Source organism: Anser cygnoides, chromosome 3 (genome assembly GCF_040182565.1).
Source record: "Anser cygnoides isolate HZ-2024a breed goose chromosome 3, Taihu_goose_T2T_genome, whole genome shotgun sequence".
NCBI lineage: Eukaryota > Metazoa > Chordata > Aves > Anseriformes > Anatidae > Anser > Anser cygnoides.
Window position 1 is genome coordinate 106,469,843 of NC_089875.1, and position 21,203 is coordinate 106,491,045.

At 43.7% G+C, this 21,203-nt stretch overlaps 1 protein-coding gene and 2 long non-coding RNA genes across 7 annotated transcripts in view; 2 read left to right on the forward strand and 1 right to left on the reverse strand.

Moving 5' to 3' along the window:
- Nucleotides 1-219: 219 nt before the first annotated feature.
- Nucleotides 220-9,367, reverse strand: LOC125183636 (uncharacterized). The gene is made up of 3 exons (XR_010830599.1): nucleotides 9,235-9,367; nucleotides 5,105-5,180; nucleotides 220-4,651 (listed from the first exon to the last, which is right to left on the reverse strand). It is a non-coding gene; the product is annotated as an uncharacterized lncRNA (long non-coding RNA).
- Nucleotides 9,368-9,714: 347 nt separating this feature from the next.
- Nucleotides 9,715-21,203, forward strand: part of ASAP2 (ArfGAP with SH3 domain, ankyrin repeat and PH domain 2) — an 87,676-nt gene continuing 76,187 nt past the window's right edge. For 4 of the 5 annotated variants that reach the window (XM_048071300.2, XM_066994909.1, XM_066994910.1 and 1 more), the window contains exon 1: nucleotides 9,715-9,984. In XM_048071300.2, coding sequence (XP_047927257.1) covers nucleotides 9,859-9,984 — 126 coding nt within the window. In that variant the 5' untranslated portion in view covers nucleotides 9,715-9,858. The remainder of the gene's footprint in view (nucleotides 9,985-21,203) is intronic. The other variant, XM_066994911.1, reaches the window with a different exon arrangement.
- Nucleotides 10,023-20,614, forward strand: LOC125183635 (uncharacterized). Its single transcript, XR_007165962.2, has 3 exons — nucleotides 10,023-15,391; nucleotides 15,588-15,665; nucleotides 15,739-20,614. It is a non-coding gene; the product is annotated as an uncharacterized lncRNA (long non-coding RNA).

The following is a 21,203-nucleotide window of genomic DNA, read 5'->3' on the forward strand; positions in this document are numbered from 1 at the left end:
TAGTTAACATATTTAGGGTGAGCCTGTCAGTTTGGAAGAGATTCTCATTTAAAAACAGGCTCTTAATCACAATGCCAAGAGAGAATGGACGAATAACCAATCTCTGTATACCAGTTTTACCTCGTTCTGGGTATCAGGCATAAACAAATGGCTAAGCACATCAGCAGTCAAACTGAACTACACGAGAACAGTGATTGTAGTGATCAAAGTACTTTTTATTTCATTTTTTCTTGGAAGAAATTTTAAAACATCTTCTTATACTAATTTTGTTTTGTACTTTGAAATCAGAATGTTTCATTTTCAGAAGCTATTGCTAAATACCAAGAAAGAGAGGCTACACTCAGAACTGGTACAGAAGACATGGCTGTTTTTAAAGTCCTGTGATTACAACATTTTATAGTCATTCTCAAAATCCTTGACTGTCTTAAGGAATTTTAAAACACATTTTTAAAATGTTTAAAAACATTTTAGTATGCTGTTCTATCTCCTAAAGTGTGCTTATACCTTTTCTGTAAGACTTCAAGTCTTCAAAACCTATGTCAAACATAGGTTAAGTTCTAGCAATTTAGCAGTATGGCTGATTGCACTCCAGGACCCATGTTCTACTTTTTACCATTTAACTTATCAGTATATATCTGACATGCTGTCCCCTTCAAAGGAGATGCGCCATGGTCTGTTCTGTTCTTCAGCAGGGACATTGTCTTGCCCACTGGTAACTTTCAGCTGCATCAATTACACAAACAACTTTAGGGAAAAAAAGAAGAAAAAACAAAAAAGGACAATGTCTCAATTCTAGTAGGTAGATATCTTACCTTGATAGATTTGAATTGTTGACATCTATATCTCAAGACAAATTCCCTGACGTAATGAAAAATTTCCAAACTCTCTAGATGTTGACTGGCTATTAATGGCAGCTTAAGACAGAGACACTCATAATCCTAAATCCTTTGCCCACTATTCTGAAAGCACTTCATATCTGACAACTTCATAAAATCAGATCCACAACTGAATTAAAGTTTTGTAAATAAAATCCTGATACACAAAGCACGGTCTGAAATGGAAGACGGAACAGCTGCACTGCTGTGTAAAATCATCTTCAGAGACAGTATCAAAATCAAATCAACCAACGTGGATTAATCCAGGGAGAACACACCCCTCTATCGAACGTCAGACACTTACACACACACACATTTTAGCCCAAGGTTGCCAGCCACTCAAAATCTGCCTTCTATACTGCATGCTTTGTAGATGCATGTCTGTTGTGACGTGCTGCCTCAATTCCCTTTCCCCAGCTAGGAGCAACTGAGATAGGCAGCAACCACAGGCCTGAATAACCATTACTTCTGCCTGTGGCCAGCATTCAAGAACACAGGAGTACACAAAGTAAAAGTAATTTGTTAATTCAGATTTGACGTCTTCCGTACTGCAAGGGGAATGCACTGCACAGCTTAGAGCTGATCTTTCTGAGTCTCTTCCAGTCTGCCACACTCCAGCACGGAGGTGCACTTCAGAGATGAGGTCAACTTTTCCTTCGTCCTTCCAAGAGCTGCCAAACTCAATGGACAGCGCAGCTCTAAGTTCTCAGCAGATGTCACAAATACAGCTCGCCAGTCAGTCCTGCATTACCATGACTTGTCCTGTAGGAGGGACAAGACAGGATATGCTACTCCTTCATCTTCACTCCCTTTCCACCCCCAACCCTTCCTCTATTTTTCACCTGCAGGCCTTTTCTGAAAGACCACTTCCTTGCCATCATTCCAGTCAATGCTACTACTGCCTGTCACCCCTCAAACTCTGGCACATGTCAGCCCACATCCAGCCCAAATTATCTGAGGTCCCTCAGATCACACAAGTCCATTTCCGAGAAAGAGATGGGCTGCTGAGATGGAACCGCATGTGGGAGCCTGGGGCTTGGCCTGGCATGTGGCACTGTGGAAACTGGCCAAGGCAGTGGAGGTAGGGTTGGCAATTGCCTCAGGATGATGTCTCATACTGCACAATCTCATGGTATAATAAACAAAGAGTCATCGCCATTCTAAAACTGATGTCTGATAAAGTGTCTCCTTGGTGGGATGCCTTAGAAGTAAAGAGAGCAGGCCATTATGGCAACAATGTAGACAGTGTTAGTAAGTAAGGACACTAAACCTAATTTTTGCCTACTCCTAGCCTTCACTCTCAGTTCCCCTCTCCAGCAGTAACCTTTGGGCTGAAGTTTGTAGGCCACAAAGACACCTCACACTAACTTACCCCACATTTGAGTATGTCAAGTGCTAGGATATAGCGTTAAGAAAAAACAAACATGGACAGAAACTTATTAACAGTATGAGTAACCTCAAAAGACAGCCAAAACAAGTTTGTGGTGAAGAGATTCAGGAGTGAGAAGGGAATCAGGGCTTTCCCTTGACAAAGGTCAGGAATCAGTTTGACTGTGCGTAACCAGCAGACATGCGTGCTACGTTGCTTGCCTAAGATAACTTATATAGATAACACATTATTTCCTCACTGACTATAAAAGGAAGAGCTCTGCTCTGAGACAGTGTTCTCAGTGCACTACACTCATACCCTAGATAAGTTTTCACCTACGGTTGTACTAATATTTTTTAAAAATTTGTGAAAGTCATTTAAGATTTCCTTCCTAACAGTCTAGCCACATCTTAGCTATCCACAGGGAAAATGTTGAGTTTTTGACCATACCTTCTTTTTCTCTCTCATTATCCACGTAGTCAGAGATTTCATGGTGCTATACAAAATATGTCTCCTTGATATAACTTGAGGGGATGATCTTCTCCACAGAATCCTTCCTGCCTGAGAGCCTCCTGGCCCATGTTGTACAGCTTCTGTAGGCTCTTTCTACTGTCAGAGTAGCATAAGCACTTCTCCTAGGACAATTCAGGCCTTTTCTAGGCCTGAAGTTCCAGACCAGTAAAGTACAAGCATCTGAAGCACCTGCAGGACCTTGTTCAGGCAGATCACAAGAGCCGGACTACGACCTCTGAAGGCAATTCCTTTCCCCACTGCCTGCTGCCTGCCATGTCCCCCATCACCTGGTAGTTGCCCTGCACAGTAAACCAACAAAAACATTGGTTTATCTGCCATTTTCCATGGATTCCTGAATATCAGCATTGGGCAAGCAACCAAGGCAGCAAAAGATGGCTGCTTAAAGGCATCCGAGGCAGCTACTTCACCACTGCCTGATCACTCCCATTCGAGGCAAGTGATCTGAGAGAAGTTTGAATAGGTAAGGTGAGGACTTTACCCTACAAGGCTATGAGACTTCAGGCTATAAGACTTACTTCTGTTTATTAATATATTCTCTACTTTAAAGGTCATCATATTTTATTTAACAGACATTCACAAAGTACATGATTACATGTGCTTCACTCTGATTGGGAGACTGACTCTGGGAGACCAAATGTAGTATGTTTTTCTGTTAAATTCTGCTTTGTTTTGAGCCAAGCCTCACTGCAATGGGGGAACTCTGAATTTCTATACTTAGATTACATGTTAAAACCAGGTAAACTTCAGTTTTAGTTCCCTTTTTTGACAGTCCTTCTTCCTCTGTACTGCTCAGGCCCTAGCCAGATAGAATTGTCTTTAATATCCTGAGGTTTCATAGCATTCCGAGTTGTTTCTTTGGAGAGAGACCACCTTCAAGCTTTTTATCTAGCTTCTAAATTCAAATTCCAGTTGCACAATGAAGCACTGTTACTTTCTGAACTGACTTTCAGGAGTCTCTCCTTGACAGCAAATTTATGAGACAAATAAAAGGTCCTTTGTGTTTGAAAACAATGCATTTTTCCTTTTTCTTTTTCTTTGAATTCCTGAATCCAAGAACATTCCTCTTGTCTCTTCATGGTGTGCCCATGGGACCTAATGTCTCCAAACACGATTCAGTTGACTTCCATGTCATTCCTGCCACCTGAAGACAGAGAACACTGCTGACCTGTGACTGAATTGTAATTCTGTAATTTCTTAGAATATAAATCACCTTATTCCAAGTTATATGCCAAGGAGCTGATGCAAGAAAGCACGGTGTACTGAATATGGCCTGGTAAGTGCGAAAGTGGCTCACAGACAGATCTTGGATATTTTCATTGGTCATCTGAAGCTGTATTATCAGAATAAGATCAAAAAGGCAAGCCTACAGAAAGGCAGTTGACCTCTGGTGCATTACCTTCTTTGGACACTGCTTAGCTACCAACAAGAAGGATGTGGTGCTGGTGCTGGGGGTGACATGAAACTTTGGGAATTACCCTCCATGATGTGCTTGTACTTGTGAATGTTGTGAATGCAGCAGGATCTACGATTGCCTAGGTACTAGAAATACTGAGTTTCCCTCTTCTGATAGTGCTCTCCTGCACTTGTATTAGCAGGCTGGCTTATGGGACCAGTGCAGAGACCCAGAGGCTGTGGTAGTGAGGGATAATGACAAAGGGTGAAGTGGAGGTCATGCAGTGGAAATACAATCTGTACAGCATGAGTATCTGAACAACCTTTCTGGGTCTGTAGCAAGGTAACTCTTCAGCAGTTGTTATCCCTGAGGGCTTCCCATCTGATTCACATGCTAGAGATGGCCCAGGGGCCTGTAGCTTGATCCACGCAACACAATCCAGCCTGAGGCATCATGAGGGGGGCAGCTCTTGAAGGCATCCTGAAATCGCAGCACGGAAATAATCAGTTTGACCAACTAAAGTGAACACAGGATTCCAAAAACCTGAAACATTATTATATAACACATTGGAATACACACGGTCATCCAGGTCACGCCTTACAAATACAGTGATAATAAGATATCATTACCAAATTTAAATATTAAAAAGGTGCAGTTCTGCCAAAGTTCAGTAGGAAAAATTTCCATTACACTGACAGGTTTAAAGACCTAGATGTGTTCAATTTCACTGTTTAAGTAGCATACTCCCCTGCTACTGGTTAGAAGAGCATCTTCTGGAAGAAGTGAGAAATTGCACAAAATACCAGTAGTCTTTTTTTTTTTTCCTTGTCCACATGCTACTAAGTGTAGTTATTACAATACTAGGGAAAATAGATCTTTATAAATTACCCACAAAAGTCTGAGGGAGCAGTGCAATGGAACATGAATACGTACCAAGAGTGAGAAAAGTATATACCACACGTGCTGGTAACATCTGTTCCCAAGTAGGCACTTCCAAATTCAAAAGCACCTGAAAAAATATCCTTTTCTGAACCAACTTAATTTGCAGAATTTTTAGACAGAGGTACAACACATTTGTGGAAATAAATCTCTACAAATATACACGAGAGCAAATCCAACGTTTTCAGATAGGAACTATTTTCAACAGAATAATGCCCGGAGTTCATTCTTAAACAGTAGACGCTGTTATTCTAAAGCTGCTACACACTGTAGTTAGTATAATTAAAACATGAGTTAGACCCTCAAAATCATAGGTGTAATTTAAAAATAACCAAATGTTTGCTCTTTTAGCATTTTGTACCTTTAGAAATCACAACTAGAAGCCTTTCTCTAAATCTACAGGAACTAGTTTTGGAGAGTGGAGTCTGTTTTGAAAGTGCTTATCTGAACACTGAACACCAGGAACTGATACTTCACGTAAAGTAATAAATATCTTAAGACTTTGGATAAAACCACAGGATCCAGTAACAGGGCTTATCACACAGTGTATAACCTATCTGCTCTGACTTACATGTACTCATAAATTTCTGAGTTTAGCACCTACCTGCCTGAAAATTGTCACCCAGTAATTAACAGCTGACAGACTACATCTATATGAGTGCTTATTTTTTAAGTGTGAAGAGAAACAATGAGGCTAATGAGATTTTCTATGAACCATTTCCTTGTTGCATTCCCTCAAATCACATCTTTAATAGAATTAATAAAGAATCCCTGTAAAACACCAAGTATATTACAAAGAAGGCCAAGAAAAATATTTCCCAAGACTTTCTGAAGTTATCAAAGAAAGAAATTCTGTGAAAAAAACATTGATAAGAAAGAAAGAGAGAGAGAACAACTACCATGAATGAATCTGTTATTGAGCTAGTCAGTAAAGGGCAATAATGACACATGACTACTGTGGAAAAAGAAATCCCCGCACATTTTGAGTCCTATTCCAGGCAGCTGCTTGAGGGATCATCGACTTTGCTAACCAGCTCATCGTGTTTTCTCCTTGCTATTCTTACAACTCCTTCTGCATGCCCTTTCATGAAACAGACGTTAACTTTTGCCTCTGTTTGATCCACGATGCTAACCTCCTACTCCAAACGGTTAAACTTCAAGGACCCAAGTCTTGTGTGCTTTCTCTCACACTAACCCTCATTCTTGTAATGATTCCCCCTTAAACACCCCAAATCTATCTCATAATCTTTCTTGAAGACCCTACTTAAAATGTCTTAGGAAATACTTGGACAATAGTGTGCCAAGATCACAGACTGTCATACAGACCAAGTGTGGCCCAGTATTTCCTTATATTCACTCAATTGCTTTTCCACCAGCTAAGATCTCCAGAGACTGCCTTACTCTTTTATGTTTGTATAGCACCCGGTCTGTGATTTGGGCTCTTACTTACTGACAGTGATAGAAATCAATATTTTTTTACACATATATAATTTCAAAAGGCTCAAAAAAAAAAAAGGAAAAAAGATGTTATTTTAAAATCTACCTTGTGATTTTGAAGGTCTAACTCGTGCTTTTAACAATACTCATCAATGAAACTGTTAATATTGGTTTGAAGTCAGCATAGGATGAAATGTTTGTACAAACCAGGTTTCCTGATTTTCATATCCTCTGAAAGTGAAAGAGAACTAAATAAACCCTGGTATTTCACGCCGCTCTGTAGAGATGTGGTCTATGAATAACCACAAGGTTAGATGCTTTTCAGCAGAGCAACCTGCAGAGTTTAGGACATTGTAATGAGACATTTTACTGGACCATTTACTTACAACTTAAAATAATGGGGCTGGATGCTGAAATTAAGCATTGCTCATAAATATGTAGAGGACAGAGCTGAACCACTATCATACTGGGACCAAAAATTCTTATGAAACTCTTGAATGTATCAGTAAGGAAACAGGGAACCAAAACCTAATTTACTGAAGTGTTAGAACTATAAAAATGATTGAAGGGCTGAGAAAATATCCTTTCAGTGAGAGACGCGGGACTGGCACACACTAATAAAAGTGTTACGGCAGAGTAACAAGTTACCACATGTCAGTTGACCCACAGTCACCATCTGTGTACACAGTCTTGGGTTGTGGCCAATACAAAGCAATTCAAGTCAGCTTTGCCCTCTTTAAAAAAGAGGAGTCAATCAGCCTGGTTTATCAAGAAACAAAACTGAGAAATAATCTCATTGTGGTGTACAAGAATGCTCATAGGTAGAAATGCATGAGTACTGAATAGTTCCTTAAACCACCAAAAAGGTTGCAGTACCAAGCAATAGCTGGAACACAGAGTAATTGTGACTAACTGTTGTCATAAAACACTGATAGAAGCAGCAGGTTCTCCAAACTTTTGAGTCTTAAGATTGGATGTCTTCCAGAAAACCTTCCAGAACCAACCAAGCACAAGTCTTTAGCTCCAGGATAAAGGAGAGTTGAGTGAAATGCATTACCTTCCAAGCAAAAAGACAGACCAAAGTACCTGGCAGTTTCACTAGGATGGCAAATATTTGAATCCATTAAAAAATCAAGAGATACCACTGAAATCACCCAATCTGATTTGCTGCATAAATATGGTCTATAGAATTTAAGGCTTCATTATATAAGAATACTGTCTTAGATGCATGTATTATCAGGCTGAAGATGCAACTGCTAGGGACATCATTGCTATGCTGCTGATTTGGACTATATCAGATACAGCTATTGCAAAACATTAAAATCTAGTGTTACTTGCCTTTTGGTCCTCAAGTTTTTAATTCCCTTCAAATTTTGTAAGTAGATATGCCACATTGGAAGATATGATAGTTTAAGAATGCTAGTGTTTATTAAATTTAGATTAATAGTGCGATGTTAGGTATTACTCTAATGGTATTGCCATCAGCTGATACAAAAATTAAGATGTAACATCAGATGTATTTTTAGCAAGAATGAATATTTGTACTAAGCCTGGTCACAAGTATATGTGACATGCAGGCAAGACGTTTAACCCATTAGCACTGAAATACTTTACACAGGTACATGCCCCATTAACTGAAACATACACGTCTTAACAAGGAGAGGGGTTCATACTACAAAATTGTATGGAGACAGAACCAAAATAATGGTGCTGATTTTTACGAGAGAAAATAAAGAATGATTAGAATGGAAAAACTAGTAAGAGTTAAATAAAGGAAAGCGTATGCAGATAGTCACTGTTCCTTTGTCTGCTTTATTACAGTCAGTAGAAGAAATGTGGTTGACAAACTTTATCGTTTATGTTAAAGGAGAACCTAACACAGCGCTAGCAAGGATTGCAAGTGGAAGTAACATCTGGTTCGGCCTGCAGTTATGTACTTGGACATTTTACAAAGTGCGGCAAAAGAGTACCTGCTTACACATCTGAATTCCCCGGGGAGTTTTAAATCACAGTAATAAAGAATCACTCATAAAAAGCTAATAACTGTATCACCAGAGGGGAGTGAAAAGCCGCTGGAGAGTTCCTGGGTCAAAATACAAACTTCCAAAGCTTTCTGCACTAACAGGCTGGAAATCCTGAGGGCTTTGAGGCTGGGAGAGATCGCCACTGTAGATCACGTCCCTGTATTTCTAACAAAGGCACCGTGCCTGCATGGCAACACCTTGTCAATTTCCTTTCTGCTGCCTTAGTCACGAATCCCACAGTTGGGACTGCTTTTTGCGTTTTCAGCCTGCATTCATCCTTGTGGCTTCATATAAAAAGCACAAAAAGCATCTGCTCTGCTAACAACGCTTCCCCCTCCAGCACAGAAAAAAAAGCTTTCTAAGAAACGAGACACAAACGTTAACTTAGCCTGCAAGCATTTTTTTTTTTGCGCGGATCTCTTGGGAATGACAGCATTTCTCAAACTTTCCTTTGGCTGCCTTGGAACTATGCAAGTGAACTCTTAACAGAAATCACTTTCTGCTGGGGAAAGGCAGATGGCGAAGCAAGGAGGAGGATGAGGAGGAAAGGAGGAGGAGGAGGAGGAGGAGAAGAAAGGAGGATGAGGACGAAGATGAGAACGAGGAGGAGGATGAGAAGGAAGATGAGGAGACCGAGAAGGATGACGAGGACATCCCTGCTACCTGCCGGCAGCCACACAGGGACGACGCGGCCACCTGAGGCGCTCCACCCTGCACCAGGTACGCACCCCACCTTCCCCACCCTCGCGTTCGCTGTTGTTAAACACATTTTTTAATCGCACGGCCGGGTTCGCCCTGCCATCAGCCGGCCGGTGCCCGCCGTGGCGGCTGGGGGGAGAAGGCGAGGCGGGCTGGGCAGGGGGCCGCCATCTTCTGAGGGCGGGCTCCGGGGGGCGAGGGGGGCGTCGTGCGGCCGCGCCTCCGCCCTGTGTGCGTGTGTCGGTGTGTGAGGGACGGCAGGAGGAGGAGGAGGAGGAGGAGGGAGGGGAGGAAGGCGGGGTGAGGAGCCAGCTCCCCGCCGCCGCCGCTGGGCGTGTGCCCGGCCCCCGGTGCTGCGTGCCCGGGCGGGAGGAGGAGGAAGAGGAGGAGGAGGAGGAGTGTGGGTGCGGGGAGTTTCCTTGTGTGGCGGCGGAGGAACAACGGCCGGGAGGGCGCTGCCGCCGCCGCCGGTTGCCGAGCGATGTGAGGGGGGGGGAGCCCCCCCCCTCGGCCCTCCCTTCCCCCCCCGGAGCCGCCCGCTTCCCCCCCTTCCCCTCCCCTCTGCCCTCCCCTCATCCCCGCCCCGCCATGCCGGACCAGATCTCCGTGTCGGAATTCGTGTCCGAGACCAATGAGGATTACAAGTCGCCCACCGCCTCCAACTTCACCACCCGGATGGCCCAGTGCAGGAACACGGTGGCGGCCATCGAGGAGGTGAGCCCCCCGAGGAGGGCAGGGAAGGGAAGGGGAAGGGGAGGAGAGGGAAGGGGGGCGCGGAGCGGTGCGGGGCTGCGCAGCCCCCTCGGCCTGGCCGCGGCGAACAAGGCGCCGCCGCCTCCTGCCGCCTCCTGCCGCTGCCTCTCCCCGCCCGGCCCCGAGCAGCGCCCTCGGCTGCCGCCGGGAGGAAACGGGGCTCGCCCGCCCGGGGACGGGGAAGAAAGGGAAGGGGGAAGGGACGAAGCGCTGCCCCCCTCCGGCCTTCCCAGCGGCACCTGAACCGGCCCCCCAGCCGTTTGGTGGGGGCTCGGGCGGGGGTCCTCTCCCTCCTTCCCCCCTCCTGGCACAGGTGGGATTTAATCCTCATCCTAGTCCCGATTGAACCCCCCTCCGCTTCCCCCGGGCGTGTGTGCTGAGGTAACCGTCCCTCAGGAGCCCTGCCCTCCCTGCAGCCGCCCCAAAACCTCTCCCCTGGGGGGGCCTGAGCCCCCTCTTTTTGTCTCCCCATAGACAGCCGGGGCCGCGCGTTTCCTGCGAGCGGCTTTGGTCGGGGGAAGAGAGCTGTTTGCCTTCCCTGAAAGGCACCCGGAGCGTGTCGCTGAACCTGTTGGTGAGAGCCACCCCTGCCGAGGAGGGTGGCTGCCAGCAGTGGTGAGAGACGGAGCCTTTTTCCCTCCCGTTTCCCACCAGACGGAAACCTGGGACAGGTCTGAACACAGTTAGAGCACATTCCACGTCCCAGCCGTGTGCGCACAATGAAAGGAGCCTCTCCGTATCTCGCCTCCGCCAGCAGCTTCTCTGAAGAAACTTGTGGGAGGGGATATTTGTGATGTAGATTAATTTGCCCCGTCTACCTGTTACATCAGTCCTGGCGGTGTGTGCGGAGTTGGTTTGTTTTTGCAGTAAGCATGGCTTTTGAAAAGAGCCTCTTCAGCAAAAGAACCTTGTCAGTAGTTAGTGGCCCTTCTTACAAAAGAGCTGCCACTAGCAATGGATTATTAAGCGAACAAAACCCAGGTTAGGTGTTTAAACACCCTTTTCAAGATTTTCCTGTTTTGCCAGTTCCCAAAACCACTAAAGCAAGGAGTTGAATTCAGAATAATCTGCACAGAAGGAATTGCTGTTTTGTTCCTGAGGTAATTTTCTTCCATGCAAGCTTGCACTTAAGTGCCTGGCTTTAATTATACCTTATTAGCCTGATAGTCTTAAGATCAACAGTTTTGTATCCACGATTCTGTGAAAGGTGACTTAAAGAATATCGATAATAGTGAACCACTGAAGTTGTAAGGTACAGCTGCCTAATAACTGATTGACACAAAATAGAAGTTAGTGTAAGCATTGGGATCAAAAGCAGTTTTGCTAGGGTGAGAGAGATTTTTTATTACAGGTTTCACAAAATTTGGTCTTCGTCTCAGCCTCAGTTTCTCAGGCTGTGTTTGCAAGAATGTCACACGGTTTCTCAGGAGAAAAAGTGTAGAAAAGTTATTGTTTTCATGGCTGTTTTCTCTTTAATGTCCATTTTCACGAAGTGTATATATGATATGAAATTTGTAACTTACATTGTGCATCTTAAGGTCTTTTAAAAATTCAACTCAATGAGTTGCATCTTGAAAACTTTTTTAATGTTAGGAGAATGACGCGCATTTAAAGGTTTGCATCAGTGGATTCCTTCCTTATTTAATCTGTATGCTTGGCATTTTTCTTGTATCAGGTCACTGATACACCGCTGTTGGATTTGTAGAGAAACTCAGGCAGGATGTTGAGTGTTAGTTGGTATCGCTGCATATTTCAGATACTAGACACTTCAAAAATTAGCTTTTTTGATAAAGATGGTAATGAACGTGCCTAGTGTCTTACAGATCCAAGTAAAGTTTGCATGGCAGATGATGGGAAATCGCACTGGCTATGGCTTTCTTAATCTTATTGATCTATCTAGCACTTTTGGCAAAATATCAGCAGTTGCTGTCCGTTCATGCTGATGTCCTACAGCATGTGTTTAAGTGACTACTGATTTTTTTATTTTATTTTTTTGTGCTTTGATATGTCAAGAACAACAAACAAATTTTCATGATTTCAAAACTGTGTAATCTGTAGACTTCTGCTACTTCGGTTTGGTAATGCTCCGGTCCTTCAATGTAATATGCCTGGTTTTTCAGGTTAAATGTGATCCTTTGATAAAAATGTTGATATAAATTGTGTAACAGAGAAGTCAGCACTCAGCATGTTTTTCTTCCAAAAGGCTAGGCAAGAATTGGTTCATGAGGTTGTTGTGAACAAAGGCTTAGTAAAGAAGGCATCTGAAAACGTACAGGTAACACAGGGAACCCATCTGCATTTCCAGTGTCGCAAGCACGGTGAAGCATCAGTTCCCAGTGTGCACTACTCCGCTGCAGTGTATGGTACAGCATGGAAAACTAGGAGGTTTGGCTCTGTATGATTTAGGGAATGTGTTACCCAACGTGGTAAATTGGTAAGTTGAACCTTCGCTATTGGCTTTGTGTATGGATTGATTTTACAAAGCGACTGTGAAAGAGGCGGTTTGTTAACTGGAGGCAGTTCAGTATCCTGGAAAATGAAAACTTAATACTTAAATCAACAAAACGAAAAGCTGGGACTGGTAAATAGTGCTGTTTAGTGGATGTCTCTTATTTGCTTTTCCTAGATCTGGTTCTGGACCGGACTGAGCCTGCACGAAGCTAGCTGGAGTCTCTCTCGTGCCCTGTGCTCCCTTGCAGGCAGAGATGCGGGGAGGTAGCGCAGGAGCTGGGGGCTGGCGTGACTTCTTAGCCTGAGCTCACCTCTGTGCAAACAAAGATATCTGCTTCCAGATCCTAATGGGAAGCCTTCTGCGCTTACCGTTAACACTGCTGGCTACCAGTTTTGTAACTCTGTCTTAGTTAATGAGCAGGTATCTAATAATGTCTTAAAAGTTCGATTAATGAGGCCTTGCTTTCTGTGATGGAGTGGTAAAGGGCTTGTTAAGTGAGGAAATCGATAAGATGCTGGACGATTGTGTGTGGTAATTTACCAGTTACGTCTCTGTGGGCGATGGCGTTGCCTTAAATCAGCATTTCCTGAACTTGGATGAACTGACCTCTGTTGTTTGCCTAGTATGATTGATTTTTAATATCAGCTGAAAATACTTGGAGTCTTACTGTTTTATGTAATTGTATAGACTAATTACAGACCGCTCATTATGGTCTTTGAGATCCCCAGAAGTGCGCACGCTTGGAAACCGTGGCCTATTCAAGAAAGAGAATCTGATCCTTTGCTTTGAGTAGTGGAAAGGGATTAGGAAAGGCATGCTCCCGGGGCACGGAGTGATTTCCAAAGGCAAGGAATCGTGTAATTTCTGTATTGTTCTCAGACAAGGATGTTGCTTAGCAAAACGATGGGGATCTCTTTAGCTTCTGCTAAAGCCAAGGTACAAGTGAGTGGTACGTCTCAGGCCTTACAGGTTACTGTTTAATCTTTGCGTGCATGATAATGACTAAGATTAAACAAGTTTTAATTGATATAGTCCAGAGCATGGTCACATGGCTGGGGGGAGGGGTTGCTTGAAATCAGTAATCTCGTTTGACAAATGCAGCCTTTTCAGCTTACTGCTTCTGGTCTCCCTTTATTACAGGATCTGAAACTGTGTAGTGACCGTTCTTAAGCTGTGAATGCTTAAAAATTTGGTTTTAGTACTGCTATTACTTGGAACATATACTTCTCTCTTTTATGTGCTCTACGTTAAATAAAATAGTCCCTAAACTGTAATGGAGCCTGCAAAGTGGTCCTAATACCAGTGATTACTAAAGATTTTGGGAAATTATTATTTTATAGAGTGATTTAATGAACAGTATCCAAGCGTGCCACTTTATTTTTGAAGCATGGGTTAAGTCTTACTAGAAAAGACTGGAATCAAAGCTCATAAAAATCTGAAGTATGTATTTTACCTAATTTTTTGTGTGCTGAGGTGCTTCTGAATCAAGAACGAAGGGGCAGGGGAGCTCTTGTTCAGGATTCCCTCTAAACAGGGAGTTGTTTGATGTGCTGAGGACCGTTTGATCTAAGTCAGGGTTTGGGGTGCAGAGTTTACCCCGCCTGCTTAAACTTCACAGCAAGCACATGAAGGGAGGAGAATGGAAACGTTGACAGAAGTTTAATAGGTTAGTGGATTGCCTCTCACAGCACAGCAGCACTTTCTACCGTGGTGAATGTGTCGTAAGTAGACAGGATAAATGTGTGGTGGAACGATGGAGAGCGTACAGGCAAAAGGAATAGTGTGGTGGTAGGTCAGGATGGTCTCAGTTGGCTGGATGTAAATAATTTTGATTTTTTGGGGTTTATTTAAAAGCCACTGTCCAGGAATTTCTATAAAATCTGTGAAATGAGTGTTAAAACCATAACTTGTAATTTCAGGTTTGTGTTTGCCTTTCTTCTCTAGGTCCTGTTCCATGACCATTGCACCTTAACGTGTCTGTCATTTAACAGTTACAATGAGTAGTTGTGTGTTTTTTTGTTTTGTTTTTGTTTTTTGATTTTTTTTTTTTAATTTCCATTCCTGGGAATGCAGCGTGTCATTTCAGTATCAGGTCCTCTCTTTCCTCATTGTCACTTAAAACACAATTTTTTGTATCAGAAATGAAAACAACTTCATTCCCTGTAAGGAAATCCCACAGCTTTCAGCTGATCTAGAGAGCTGTAAGGGATTGACTCTAGTTGAATTCCTCTTGTATGTTAGAATTTTTTAATCCTCCCTACTCCGTTGTGGTTCTGCCAAGCTAACGAGGGCAAGAGGTAAAAACAGCTTGGTAGGATCAGTGAATGTGAGTCTGGATACATGTGCATGTTATCAAAATTTGTACTTTCCCGTTAGGTGGTTTTGGGTTGTTAGGGCTTCAGGACTGGAGTTCTGTCTTCTCATGCTACGTTTGTGATAGCGTCTTGCTTTGGAAATCTGTGTGAAGATGTTTTTGTGGATTTTGAGAAGTAGTAGAAAATGTCACATTATATTGCATTTTGGAAAATTTACTACTATTATCTGTGTACTTCCTTCTATTAAAATATCTTTGTGCCCACTATAAGGTGCTCCTTCTAGAACATATTTGCACACTTTTCTTAGCTCATTACTAAATACAGTTCCATAAATACAGTGTTGTTTAAGACTTTTGTGTTTTCCACTTCTGCTTCCTTTCTGGAGTCATATTTGTTTGTCATTAGCATCCAGAGAAGTTTCTGGAAAAGTCATTATGACACAAATGGCGTTATGATTTCAGAAGGAGTGTGGGAATTTTTTTCTATTCCGAGAGGAAAATAGAAGATGGAAGTTGGGGAAATACAGGAACTGAATTGTAGGTTTGCAGCTGGAGCTCTGTGCGTGTTATAAAATAGAGGATTGCAGCCTTGAACGTCTAAGGTACAGACGATGCAGTCAGATAAAACAATTTCAAGCCATGTACGTAGATTGCTGTGCACCTTACCTTGGTGCATCCAACTGGCATCTGCTTCCTAATACCAAATGCCTTGTTCCTGGTAGGAGTATCAATGGAAAATAGACACGTTTCCAAATTATTTTACTAACAGTGGCTCTTATCTTCTGACTTTTTCTCTAGTGCTGTTGCATTTCTCAGAACCAGCTTCACTGCACTGTCTTCGTGCTGATGATAAAAGAGAGTAGACATGGAAAGAGGGTAATTCTTTCTGCTTATGTTTAACCCACCGTAGGTTCCTCTCCTTACCTTCATGCTGTTCTCTCCGTACCAGAATATACGGCAGTGCTTGGTAAAGGTGGGGCCTTCGTTTTGTCAGGAGAAAAGCCTGATTCCTGCTCCAAAGCACTTACTGTCCATGCGTCCAACACGCCATGGCTGATGAACAGACAGCAGAATAGAAGCAAGTCAGTAGCTTGACCCCTGTGAAGTGGTTTCTTTTTATTCATATGCATTGGGGTAGTTGTCCTTAAACATTTTAGATCAACTCTTTTATTTTTTTGCAATTTTTGCCTTCCATGGGTTTACATATATAACCATTCCCTGTCTAAAGTCTCTGAGCCTGAATATTGAGACCCCATGCTCCATGTCAGACCCTGTTCCCCAGAAAGAAGTAACATTTACCCCTGAAGCTCCAGAAGAGTTGGGGCGGGCCCCATTTTGAGTAGCTGTTCCATCCACTGTCCTGGCTATCACTGGAGCTTCCCTGTACATCGTTGCTGCTCGGTCTCCTCATCCCTCTGCCTGCCTTAAAGCTCTGCTGCCGAGGGTTTCAGCTCTCTGCCCTGCTTTCTTGGGGGAGCTCCCTGGACTTGCCCCCCATGGGTGGCTGTGGCCGAGCAGTGGGGTTGGCTGTAGGAAGGGGCAAGGCAGCCCTGTCCATGGTCCTAGAGCTCAGCGGGGCTTCACACCCCTGGGACTCCCCTTTAGGGATGGGCAAGTGGCCTCACTTGCCTTCTGTCCTCACTGGCTTCAAATAAATGTTATGTTCTTCTTGAAGCTGATGTATAGGGAAGAAGTTTCTTCTGTGGATAGGAAAAAAAGAAGAAAAGAGGAAAGTCAGGAGACACTCACTGGGTGGAATCTTCCTGTGTGCTTTCCTGCTGTGGTAACGTCTTCCATCCCCCGTTCTCCTTCCCATTCTATGTTTAGCGATGCATGTAGCTCAGGGCAGTTTGTAGGTTCTGTGAAAAACAAGCACTGGTAACAAAACTACCTGGTAGGCAGGAAAACATGAGGGTGTGATTCTGAAGAAACAAGTGGGTGCTGGTGGCTGGGGTAAGTCTGATCAGAGGAAAGGGGATCAGAAGTGAAGGAGAGGTGGTTGGCGTTGCCTGCTTGTGAGCATTAAGATCAGAGACCATCATCTTAACATTTGCTGCAAAAGAGAGCACTATTGCAAGTACGGAGAGGGACGCTTTGCACAGAAGACAAATGAAAGGCTTTTTAGCAGTATCGTGAACGGATGTGGCTGAGGAAGACTGTATTTGTCAAGGCCAGAATTGTGTAACAATCAAAATTAAATGGTGAGAAGCTCTAAGCTTGTAGTAGAAATACTGTGCAGGAGGAGTCTGTGTTGCTGGTGATAGGTTTCAGTTCAAGAAAACCTGTTGGCTATAATCTGGTAAAGTGTGTGCTAACGTTGCAGGCATGGAGGAAGAGTGCAAGGGGGAAAAACAAGAGCTGTGTTTCAGCTACATTATGGTCAGACATCTGTGATGACAGGCCGAGATGTTCATTTTTTGCAGGAGGAAGCATGTAGGAGCAGGAGAAGCTGCTGTGAGAGCTGCTGATTTAAAGGCAGCAATCAAATGGCTGCTGTGGATGAGACTGGAAATGAGCGAAGTGTTTTGTTGAATCATTAGGGGTTGATTCATTGTATATCAAAAGCCAAACAAAGCAATTAAAAGGAAAAACAAAGCAAAATAAGCCCAAAAGTTGTATTTAGGAGCCAGTCATTAAACTGAGAGCTGGCTAAGTCAGCAGAACTGAAGAGTTTATTTACTAAAGCGTGGCAAATATTTAGGAAATGTCCCAAGAAAGGGGAAAACGATGGCAAAAAACTATGGACTTGAAACACCTGGAGAAGAATGTCACAAACGAGCAGAGCCTGACAGAAAGGGGAAGAAAAAGGTCATCAGAGGAACGCAGTATATTGAAAAGTGTGGGTAAAGGTAACGGGCAGATTTGGAAAAGTCCGGTTTCTTTAGCTACAGCAGCAGGCAGTAAGGAAAACAAAGCCATTCCTTAGGCACGTGGAGCTGTGAGGAGAGAAGGAAGGGATGTTACGTGGTTAGAAAGTAGTAGCAGAGGTAATGCAGGTATTGCCAGGTCTCAAGGATTGCTCTGCCACAGTTTGGGAGCTCAAAGTGGGGCAGAAGATAGAATGGGTAGTGGAAATAGAGATGCAAGTTGGCAAAGCAGTAAACAAAACTGTGAACTTAAAGCACTTGATTTGTTGGGGCTGGTTAACTTGTTTTCAGGGATTCTGACAGAATTAGGATGATGATGAGCAAATGCTCCTGAAAAATCCTCTGAAGACTAGGATGATACCTGTTGTAAGCACAGATGGAAAAAAAGAAAGTCAGGATGGAAATGAGAAGTATTTACAGCTAATAAAAATGATGGCAGCAGATAGAGAAACGCAGACCACGGCTGTTAAATTGAGGAGAAATGTTCTTATTCAAAGATTGTATCCCCAGACGAGTGGCAGGCTAGCAAAGTAACCAGCTCCAGTTCCTGCTTTTAGAAATGTTTGAAAAACAGTGGAAAAATGTCTTTTCAGCAACTGCCTTTGTCAGAAGACCATGCTTTCATGTTTGCTTTCAGTTTTGAAGTTGTAGTCAGATGTGCAAGAACTTCACAGAGGGAAAACTTGTGAATGAGGGGTTTGGGGAGTTTCTCAGGACGCTGCGGAAGAATGCAGCAAAGAGAGGAACAGCGGTGGCACTGGGAGGGCATCAGAGAGCTGACGTGATTGTTTAGGCCATGAATGGCTTTTAAAAAGATTCGGAAAGTGCTTTGAAGTCATGTCTGATCTTAAGCCCGTTTTTCTTTCTTTAATGCCTTGATTTTGAGACTTGTTTAAACAGCGTTTCTGCTCCTCTGGATGCGTTATGGTGGCTCCTTCTGCACTCCTTCACCAGTGCTGGCAGTTTCTTACGAAAAACAGAATCCCTTAGAACCATGCTTCTGAAGCTGTAGGGGATGATTACAGCCAGGTTTCATGTAAAGGTAAAATCTCTGCTTCAGTGCATTTTCTCTGAGACTTTTTTTCTTAAACCCATCTGGAAAATGTGGGTGAAGTTACAGGACAACCAGAGGTTTGGTGTTTGTAACTGTTTAGTTCCTTGCAAGCTGGTGGTAGGGGACTTTCTTTTGTTTTCCCCAGTCTTTTCCCCACACACTCGCATTTGTTAGCACTGAGCAAAAGCTCTTCTCTATGCCAAGTGCTCACTGCATGCAGCGGCTCTTGCTGGGACATAAGCTGGGAGAGTTTTAGCTGTTAGATATTCGCTTTTCCTGTGATTAAGATGACTACCAGCTTCTTTTGTTTGGACTAAATCCAGGCTTCTTGCATGAAATTTCTGTCACTGTCGGTGTTGAGGGGAGGAGTAAACTGGGCTAGGAAGCAACAGAAGAAGGGAGTGCAAGAAAATTAGAGTCGGAAGGTAGCTGAACTGTTTGTGAAGTAGCATGAGGATCAGTCAAAAGTGAAGGGCAAGAAAATGGAGTCAGGGTTAAAACCAGACTCGGGGTAGGGGGAATCATCCAAGGGTAGAAGCTCCGGTGGTGGCGTATGTGGGGTGGAGGAGGGTCGGGGCTGCCCTCTGCCCCGTTACGAAGGGCAGAAGGACAGATATCAGGAGTCTAAGCAAGTTCAGAGAATTAAGAACGGACAGGAACTGCAGGGGAAGGGAGGATGCAGCGGTGTTGATGCAGAAAGTAGGACGCAAATGGCAGAGGGCTAACGTGAAAAGGGTCAGCAGGGTAAGGAGGCAGGCAGGGGAGGTGGAGAAGGGGCAGCGATGGAGGGAAGCGGCTGCCTGGTGATACCAAGGACCTGTCCTACCCACAGTTCAGGAAAGTGGAAAGAGTTCTGTGCATCCACATCCAGAAAGTGGACAGGACTAAGTGTTACCCAGACTTTGTTAGCTGCTGTGTACATCCCAAAGTTAATTGTATTTGGAAAGAGAAAATAACTTGCCTTACAGGGGAGAATTTATTGATGGAGGAACTGAGATACAGTGCAGTAACTGAATAGCGACGTTCCTTTAAGCAACGCTGCTTTGCAGGCATAAGCTTGGGTAGCATGATGTAGGATTTTTCGTCCAGAGCAGAAGGCTTTGTTTTCGAGGGAGTAGGTGTTGGGCAGAATTTGAAAAATTTCCTTCTTCGTATACGCGAGCTCTGTTTCACAAAAATATTTACTATGGAAGTGACATTGCATGGTGAAACTATTTCTTTGGAGTGTTCTTTAATAGGCGGCTGTAAAAGTTAACATGAAAGAACCTCTGGTATGAATTCTGGCATCTCACTTCATAACCCAAGGAAAAACAGAGAACCGAGGGGGAAAGCTGAAGCCCTGCTCGCCATTGTCTCGGAGCAGCGTGGTGTACAGAAGCACCTGCTGTTTGCGGACCCCTCAGCTCTCCCTGATTAAAGATCAGATTATCAATGTAGTTTGGTCTGAAATCTATAATTCTGTCTGGGCATTATGCTAAGTATGCATGCAGATACATCGAAACAGCTGAAGTGATTAGAGCTGAGCAAATTACTTTTATGTTCCTGGAAGCTTTGTTCTACATTTTAAGAGCATATAGGAAGGGGAAGAAGGGGCGAAGCGATGTGAACATCCATGTGGATTATTTTCTCATGTTTTATGGCTTATGTTCTTTGTTGGTGCAAGATTTCTTTCCTAGAATATGCAATTTTAAGGAAGTTTAGACTGTGTTTTAGGGAAGGCAAGTTAGAAACAAATGCATTTCCTAATCATTTTAAGCCCCTTCAATCCAACAGGATTACTGTGGGGCTCTAGCACTACGAGTGGAAATTTCCTTAGCCCATGCAAACGCAGAGCCCCTGCTCGGTTGTCACATGCGAAACATGCAGCAGAGAGCCTTGCGAAGCACATGTTTTTAATCATTTGTTTGTTTTACAGCCCTGTAGGTGTATGTTACACAACAACACAACCAGGGACAGCAGAGTCCTCCCACACTTCGGCTTCGTGCAGGCTAGACACTAGCAGCGCTGAAGAGGGGAGCACTAAAGCGGCAATGAATTAATAACTCTTTTGTGAGCTGCGTTTTGTTTGCTTCCATTTATTCTTTCGCTTAGTTTGTGCTTTTCTGTTGCTTAACTGCTCTGCTTATGGATGGCGGGCTTTTCGTGTAAGGATTTTTGGTCTGTGCTAGGGGTAGAGTGCTGGTGTCGGCCGCCTCCTCCCCAAGCCTTGTGGGTTTGGTGGTGGTGTAGGGTCGCAGAGATTCAGGCATTTGTCCTGTGAGTTTAAGGCACCAGCCCGGTAGCTCTTTCCCATTTCTTTTGGGAACGCAACAGAAGTGCTGATGGGCCTGGCCCTGCTTCTCAGCTCTAAATTGCTGCGATTTTTACATGCAGAAGTTGTGCAGGGTTTTGCCTTACATTCGTGCATGGCCTGCTACCTATCCTCCTAGTGGTCAGCGGGGGAGGGAAGCTACTAATCACTGCATTTCATAGATATTTTTGTGTACTTGAACT